Source organism: Durio zibethinus, chromosome 15, assembly GCF_047325235.1.
Source record: "Durio zibethinus cultivar Kanyao isolate XHJ-2024 chromosome 15, ASM4732523v1, whole genome shotgun sequence".
NCBI classification, from domain to species: domain Eukaryota; kingdom Viridiplantae; phylum Streptophyta; class Magnoliopsida; order Malvales; family Malvaceae; genus Durio; species Durio zibethinus.
Window position 1 is genome coordinate 21,242,062 of NC_143176.1, and position 9,149 is coordinate 21,251,210.

Genomic DNA, 9,149 nt, shown 5'->3' on the forward strand with positions numbered 1-9,149 from the left:
GCCACAGTTGGTGATAAGCCAGATGCTATTAGTTTTGAACAGGAGGAGCAATCCTCTCTACCTGAGAGTGTTGAGCAGGGAGAGCTACCTTCAGCATCAAGTGATGTAGAGTCTCAGCCCAGGAGATCTACTAGAGAGCGCAGGCCATCTACCAAGTATCCAAGTTCAGATTTTATTTTAGTTACCAGTGAAGGGGAGCCAGAAAGCTTTCAAGATGTGCAGGCTACTCCGGATAGAGAGCACTGGTTAAAAGCAATGAAAGAAGAGATGGAGTCATTGCGAAAGAATGGTACTTATGATCTTGTTAAGCTTCCTAGGGAAAAGCTTGAGCTTTGCAGTAACTTGGCCGGAATGAGTTCCCTGGCCAAGGTAAGTTCCAAATGAAATTGCTATGGTGATGAATCTCCTCCTAATGGGGCTGGAGGGGGAGATTGTTAGGAAAATGGGGTCCAGTCCCATATAAGTGGTTTGGGACCAAGTAAAGGCCATGGGCCTTGATCTTTTATTTTACACAGAGCCCTAGCTACTTAATAAAAAAGAGGTGGGGTTGTTTAAGGTGTGTGTCGACAACCAAGCAGAAAAAGAAGAAAAGCCAGGAAAAGCAGAGAGAGAAAAAAAAGAAGGGAGAGTTGGTTAAACGGAAGTCAATCCGTGGTCCGATTGAGTTGAAACCTTGTCAGGAGGTTTATGATTCAGAGTTATACATTCTGAACGGTGAAGATCGGGTTTAAAGCTCTCTAGGAACAAATCCAGGGTGTATTTGTTGAGTCACTTATTTGGTGAGATTTCTCCAATTGTTTCTCTAGTTGTTGATTAGCTCTAGTTTTAGCTAGAGAAGAACTTTGTATAACTATTATTTAATAGTGAAGATTTTTCTGGTGGCCCGTGATTTTTTCCTCTACACTGAAGGATTTTCCACGTAAATTTTGATGTGCTTTATTTTTCCTGCGCATTTGATTATTAATTGTTGTCTATTGCTTCTGTATTGTTGTGATTATTGCTTCAGGTGCAACAAATCTGACATTTGTGAGTATGGCAGCTGTTCCTGTCACTGAAAATGACCTTGGAAGAGGGTTTCATTCTGTTAGCCTTGATGATGGTGGTTGCGCTTTCTCCATGTTGAATAGAGATTTACCAATATATCATGAACTGTCCGTACTACAGGTTTGCCAAGAATTTAAAAGATCCACCTTAGGTTAAGTTTGCTAGCTCAATATCACAGCTTCAGAGAATTTTTCTGGTAAAATATCACAAATTCTTTTCCACAAATTGCTTTTTCTTCAAATTGTTTGAAAAGTAGTACATCAATTGAATGACCTTATGGACTGTTCAGATTTGTTTGGAATCATATTAATTCCACACCTATTTGTCTTCTCAGAATGCGTGCTTACTCGTTGACCTGAACATGAAATAGAAGGGACTCCCGATATTTGAATCAGGATAGCTTTTATGTGTATAGGTTCTATCTACCAAGTAATCAATATTGTATCAGAAACAGATTGTTAGATGCTTAAAAGTTGTGAACTCTGACATAGTGAATACTTTAGGGTTTAGTGACATAGTCTATGAAAAATTTATAGTATCATCACTTAGGCTACAAAGTAAATGCTTCTGGCTACATTTAGGTTTATGTAACTGGTATTTTGTGCAGAGGGGAGGCATATTTGTTTGTTAAATTGTAGATGAAAATACTTTTCTTGTGTATGTAAATCTCGATGCATTTGTGTCATCTTGAAGCATTTACCAACTTTTTGTCCATTCAATTGCTCAATGGTAGTTTCTCTCACTGGTGTATCATTTTCAGCATTAAAACCGATACATGATTTCTTGAAAGAAAGGCTGTTGTCTGAAAAAAAAAAAAACAAAGAAGTTAAAGAAAGAAAACAAAAATTTCCCTATTTGCTGAATTTACCCCTCGAAAGTTGTAAAATTGTGCACAGTGTGTCAGAAACTAAAATAGGAGCAACACAGCTCAAATCTTATTTGTTGATGGTTTGGTAAGTGGAGTGGATCATTGGAGGGCTTGTAAGCAATATATTTTTAATTATTGCTTCTTGCAATATCTATTTCATTTTCTCTGGCAATGATCATGGTCATGGCCCATCATAATTCTTGAACTTAAGTATGCTATGCCTAACTGATTGGCAGTTTCTTCTGTCACAATTTTCGTCTTTTGCCACCAAACACAAGATGCCTGATGAGTAGAATCTGCTTCCAGGTCACACCTCCATTTCCTGTTGTTCTGGCAACTTTTCCATTTATACAATTTGAGGTAAATCTCACTTATGCGTGAGCTTTACTTTCCACAATGCATAATATTAAAACTATGTTCTAATTACTCTTTGTAAACCTTATGTGCTTGGGGATTTTAGCAGGGGCTCCTAGATTATTTTTATGTTGTCTTGATTTTCCCTTTATTGATATCATAGCAACTTGATATCTGCGGTCACTTGGGTTTTTAATGGGAATGAGTGTCGTAAGCTTAAATATCCTCTTGCTAAGCAATCAGTGTTATTGGTGCTATTGCTTTCTCTAAATCGATAGTATGAATTCTGTTATAGGCATCATACTTACTGTCATCAGTTCCATACCGCGAACAAAAGTTGCAGTTCAGCCTTGGGATGTAAAGTGATCTTACCACCAGATAGTTTTATCATACTGAGACTGCCATTTGTATATGGTGTACAACTGGAGGATAAAAGCATACATTCTCTTAATCCCTTTGAAGATAAACCTGTATTAACTGGTTGTATTGTTAGGGGCACAATATTGCAGCTCATCCCCAAAGGAAGTGGTCTCAATGAGGGATTTTATAAATAGTTGAAGTTACTGAACCTAGAATTGGCTAAAATCTATATTTACTCCAATGATGAGTCTGTAGACGCAGAGTAGTATGACCAGCTCCATCTAGAGTCAGGTGAGGTTCAGGCATTTAGAAAGATGCTTAATAAGTTGTTATTGTTTATTTTTTAATTTTTTAATTTTTAAAATTTTACATTTTTCTTGAAGTGGCTATAATTCATGTCCTCTCTCACTTCATGCACTTCTTTCCTACTTTTTGAGTGAGTTTTTTTTTTTTACGTTAATTTTTCAAAAGTGGCATGAGTGCAATTTTGAAAAATCACATCAATAAAATGGAATGGGTGTGAGTGAAAATTTTTAAGAACTTTCTTGATGTAAGCTGTTGCTGTTAATGGAGGTGAGGCTAAGTTTAGAACTGTTAGGAAAATGGGTCCAGTCACGTGTAATTGGTTTTGGATTAATCAAAGGTCATGAACTTTGATCTTTTTTTTTTATACAAAATCTTAACTATTTAATAAAAAGAGGTGCGATTGTTTTAAGGTGGTGTCGAAAACTAAAAGGAGAAAGAAGAAAAGCTATGAAAAGTAGAGAGAAAAAAAAGAAGGGAGAGTTAGTTGAACAGAAATCGATTCGTGATCCGATTGAGCTAAAACTTTGTCAGCATGTTTATGATTCAAAGTTTTACATTTTGAAATATGAAGATTAGGTTTGAAGCTCTATAGAAACAAATTTAAAATGTATTTATTGAGTTATTTTGTAAGATTTTTTCAATTGTTTCTCTAGTTGTTATATTAGTTTTAGTTTTAGTTAGAAAAGAACTTTGTATATTCATTATTTGATAATGAAGATTTTTCTGGTGGTTTGTGATTTTTTTCTTTTACACTGGAGGGTTTTTCATATAAATCTTGATGTGTTTTATTTTTTTTGCATTTTTTATTGTTGATTGTTGTCTATTGCTGTAGATTTATTGCGATATATTGTTTCTGCGTTGTTGTGTTTATTGTTTTAGGCCCAACAAAAACTTCAATGGCTGAGAAGCATTCTTTTATAGCTGGTTGATGTTTCAATTTTGAGTTTGGCTCTACTTAATGAAATATTTAAAAGGTTTTAATATTCTTAAGTTATAATTAGAGACTAAAGTTGGAGCTTAATATGTAGTATGATGGTATCTCTTCATCTCCCCCTCCAGAATGATCTCAACGAAGTCTATGAAATGGTCAGAGATGTATTTGCGGGACAAGGATATTTCTGTACTACCATCATGGTGCATTTGGTAATTGGTGAAAGTTGAGAAGGCAAAGATGAATTGAGAATGTTTGGTCGATTTCAGGTATTTATTTTACAACCTTCATTTTAAAAGGATACTTATTATCATTCTCAAATAGTTAGGCTTCCCATTCAACATGTAACTTGGAACCCCAGGTGACTCGTGCTTCAAGCGGAGCTTCCTGGTGATGTGTATGTTCTCTATGTCCTGGCTTACCCTTCTTCTTACGACTGTATTTTCAAAGATGAGTTCATGTATATGCAATATGCACATCTAACTTGATTTTCTTTGGAATAACTAGAACAAGTTTGATTCTTTCAATCCATGAATCCTCCACAATACTAGTACTTTATGTTGATGCTCTGCAAATCAAAGTAATCCTGTAGATGTCATCATTGCAATTAGCAGTATTGCTTTTACTGAACAGGGTTGCAAGCTTGCATGGATAATGTGCAATATGCATGATTGTGGTGGATGATTAGGGATGAATGCTGCATTAATCAGGGAGACATGTTGATGGATAAAGATATATACTAGGAATTGTTTGCAGCTTATGCCATCTTCCCCTATTACTTTTTTGTGCATAGCGTGAACTAAAATGCTAGAAAAGGTATTGATATTGTTTCTGTTCTTCAATATCATTCCAATTATTATGAAAAGTGATGCAACTTGTTTCAGTACCATGTGTTACTCATTTGTTTATGACACATGCTACATAAGTTAACTACAGTTAAGTGATTCAACTCTTTTTGAAGTAGTGTTATTGCAGCTTGTGGTTCAATTGGTCTTGGCTTCAAGCATGCTGTGTTGATTTTTGTAGAACTCCAGAAAGGACGGTGGAACAACTTCAAAATCTCATGCATGTGTCGTGGTTTTAGGGAGGAGTCATGAATTTTACATCGACTGTGTACTAGAGTTGATCATGGGATATAAGAGTTTACATTACCTTTAACTTGTGAGACACCTTTTACGAGACAAAATCGTGAGATTAAGGGGGCCGAAACGGATAATACCTAATAAGTTGGTATAAACTATAATAGTACCTCATAAGTTGGTATAAACCATAATAGTTAGGTTGATCTGAGACACGGAAAAGGCTATCCCGTATCTTAAAGCCGCACGAGCCTGGAGCTTAAGTTTCGGCCCATGATAAATAGTATCAGAGTCAGCTCTTGGGGTACTTGCAATGTATCACTGAAGATTGTGAGCCTTCGTTAGAGTGGAGAGGATGTCACGATCTTGGGGAGGAGCCATGAATCCCACATTAGTTGGGTACTAAAGTTGATAATGTAATATAAAGATTCACAGCACCTTCAGAGCCAGCTCTGGGGTACTAACGATGTACCACCGAGAACGGCTGGGATACCAACGATGTACCATTGAGGACGATGGACTTTCGTTGGAGTGGGGGAAGATGTTGCGGTCCTAGGAATGAATCATAAATCCCACATTAGCTGTGTAAGCTATGTATACTAAAGTTGAATATGGGATATAAAAATTCATACCACCTTTTAACTTATGAGGTCAAGGGAGTGAAATAGATAATATTTCACAAGTTGATGTGGATCGTGATAGTTAAGTTGATTTACGATACGAAAGAGGCCATCCTCGTATCCTAAATTTGCACGAACTTGAAGCTTAAATCTTGCTTAGATAATATTACGGTAAAGAGTTTCATGGTTGTAGACATGTTACTTGCCCGAAATTAACAAATAGAAGCATGTATTAACCTCTGTTCACTTATTCCACCGAAAATATGTGTAAATAGAGGAATTCAGAAAACAAAAATTTGCAAATATTAGAAAACGGGAGCGGGGGGGTGGGGGGGGGAGGGGCGCTGAAATATTACAAAACCTTTTTGGCACTATTATATAACTGCCACGAGTTTTAACAAAAATTTAATTTTGTCCCCACTGCAATTCTATTAGTTTGCCCATGTATTTTAATCAATACATTGCATTTTTTGCGTTCTTGTTTTTTCCCTTAAATTTGTAAAAATAGTGAAAGAAGACCAGTGAAGGAAGGCCAAGGGGATGACCATGTAAGAGGTTGGATTGGATGTGAAAGAAGGCCAATGCAATGAAGAACAGATTGAGATTGACCATAGGTGACTAATAAAAAGATGCAATATAGGTTCAATCTTACAAGGTCATAATGAGAGCAAAAACCAAGGAATCATTCAAGGGCATCTTATTCCGAAATGATTCCTCACCATCAAGCATCATGTCCCAGTCTGTGACATTTCCGTTGTCTTCAGCAACGAGATGGATCATGGTTAGGTTCACTCTAGGGTCTTTAGCCATGCGTTCGGCTAATGTCAAAGCCTCCCGATTATCTTTGCCGCCTAAGAAGATGCAATAGGATGACTTTAATGATGTCCTCGTGATCTGACAGTCTAGAATGCCACGGTCCACCAGGATCCCTATATATAGAGCAAGGAGATCGTTCCAGGACGCTAAAATTTAGGTTCCTTATGACTTCGTGTTCAACTTCAACAGATCCGAAAAATGGACCATTTTCTATAGAATGGAAGAAGTATGAAGGATGTTTCTAGTCCAGGGCCATATTTTCAACATCTCCGTTATTTTTTTCGAATTCTTGCCCCTTTTTTACAGGCCATATTTAACACCTGATTTGTTCATTGTCTACTCTGTTAAGCTGTTGCCAACAACCAAACTAGTTCAGAGTATATGTGATTTCAGGGCAGATAGCAGAATCGTGGAGAATTTGAAGCATGAAATCCACAAATAACGGTGATCTAATGGTAGAGTATTAAACTCTTAATTTTAGTGATCAGAATCAATCTGCGGGCAACCTCAAGTACCCAAAAGAAAAAAAAAAGCATGAAATCAACAATGGGTTGTGCAATTTTTTCTCAGTTCATCCATGGGATAGTTTAATAAGGCACAGATGTGCAATGTGTACAGGTTTATGTATTTTATGATTACAGATTCAGTTGCTTGAACAGTTCCTGGTTTCCAATTTCTTCTTTTTTCTTTTTTTTTTTCAAGCTGCAAATTATTGGTCACTCTTTTTTTTAATCTAAATCAAGGATCCCATTGACAAAGTCTATTTCTTGTATGTCACCAATACTGTAGAGTCTCGGAAGCTGACCAAATAATGCAACATGATTTCAAACAAGTCGTTGAGATTAGATCACAATAACAGGCAACAAACCATATAAGTAACACTATGCAGATTATTATCCATTAAAAAATACTAGTCTAAAACTATTAGTTCAGTTGGCGGCTACAAGACATTGAGGCACTAATTAGAACAAATTGCAGTCTTTCAAGTAGGATCTTGTCAGAAAAGAAAAAAAGCTGTTCATAACAGGCCAGCACTTAATGCAACTAAATTCATTGATGATCGACAGGCATCGTTAACAAGTTTAAAAGAAACAGACTAGGAAGACAAAGGTGTTATGAACTCAAATCCTTGGTTCAGAAGAGCTCCAGTCACCCATAACTTCAGGTTTGGCAAGTTCATGGACTGCTCACAGTCTCTGACCTGTTTGAGCAATGATAGATTATCAGTTGCAAAATAAAAAAGCGAAAGGAAGTAAGTTGAATAGCCTGCAAAAGAAACAGAATGAGGATGAAAATGGGAAAAATATCACTTACATTTAGAGTAAAAGTAAATGAAAATCTGTCGGAAACAGTGGCCAGATTGGAATTTTGAGCTTTGAAGTTGGTTAGGGACTCAAGGGCCTTGTAAAGTGATACTGCAACCCCTTCACCTTTGTTGCACACCAATCTAATGTAAAACCCTCTTTCTTCCACTTGAAACATATTCAACTGCAAAGCCACATGAACAACTATAATAACTTGACGATGTTCAATTTACATTTTGAAGAAAAGGCCTATAGTGTCAGGATTATGAGAAACAAGGGATTGTTATTTATCTTTACCTGTAATATCTTCTTGCAAATGGGGTGGCTGTTTCTTGCAACTCGAATTTTCACAGGGTTATCGATTGGTTCTAGGTACCTTTCAGACCCTGCCAATGACGCTTCAAGACCAGCAATCTCAGCTTTTAACTTCTTAGCCTGAATTTGCAAGTCTTGCACATACAATACAGCATCTCCAATTATGGAAGCCTTATCCATCTGCCGGCATAGGAAATGTTCTTGATGCTAAACAGGGTCAAGAAATATCTAATAACAAACTACTGATACGGACATAAGACATACCTTAGTTATGTTAGGAACCAGGGAACGCAATGCGTAGAGCTTCTCCTTCATCCGACCCCTTCTCCTCCGCTCTGAAATCAAAGTTCTTGACCGATCAACCTTTGCTTTCTTTGTTGCTGTTGCTGTTGTTGTTGTGGTAGTGGTTTTGGTTGTGGTTGTTGTCCCGGAAGAGTTCTCCTCACCATCATTATCTTCCTCTGCATCCTTCATTATTTCTCCATCAAAACTTGACAGTGCATTGTTGAAAATATAGCTAGCATCCGGTACCATGACGCTTGTAGCATCAAAGCCAAAAGCATCCCCATCAGGTGTTGAACTAATCTGCTTATCAACAAAACAACCATTGACAAGATCATAATCAAGACCGGCGACGACATCTTCGTTTTCTCCAGGAATTAGATCGATGAACTGATCAAAGTTAGGGTCATCAATGAAGTAATGTAGCTCAATGTTGTTAGGGAGCTCCAAAGGGTAATTTCTCGATGCATCCATTGGTTAGTATGCACTGCCAGCTGATTTGTGAGAGGTGTAGCTGCAATAACTTATAAATTAGAATCTGGTCGTGCTTGACGTCATTTCTTGGTGTGAAAGGAATCGAATTGAGAATCTGACCCAGCAAGTGACGATATTTCATTTATGTTAATTTTTGAGAAAATTAACATAGCCAGCTGCAACATCAACAATGGCCTTAGAATTAATCCAGATATAATATATATTCAATTCTATTAAACAACATCACATTTTACTTTACTTGAGTTGTTATCATTGATGTTGACTTCGTCTTGGCGGTTATAAGTCCTCTAGGATGGGTTTTGGGTTAAAAAAAAATGAAGAACAATCAAGCTGAATTTAAGGTTTTAATTTCTCCAAAATTTTAATCCACCTTAC

General features: G+C 36.8%; 1 protein-coding gene across 1 annotated transcript; it reads right to left on the reverse strand.

The window, feature by feature from the left end:
* Positions 1–7,474: 7,474 nt before the first annotated feature.
* LOC111302120 (transcription factor FER-LIKE IRON DEFICIENCY-INDUCED TRANSCRIPTION FACTOR-like) lies at positions 7,475–8,753 on the reverse strand. Its single transcript, XM_022898058.1, has 4 exons — positions 8,262–8,753; positions 7,980–8,177; positions 7,693–7,866; positions 7,475–7,579 (listed from the first exon to the last, which is right to left on the reverse strand). Exons 1-4 carry the CDS (start codon positions 8,751–8,753, stop codon positions 7,475–7,477), a joined length of 969 nt encoding a protein of 322 aa, XP_022753793.1.
* Between the last annotated feature and the right edge of the window lie 396 nt (positions 8,754–9,149).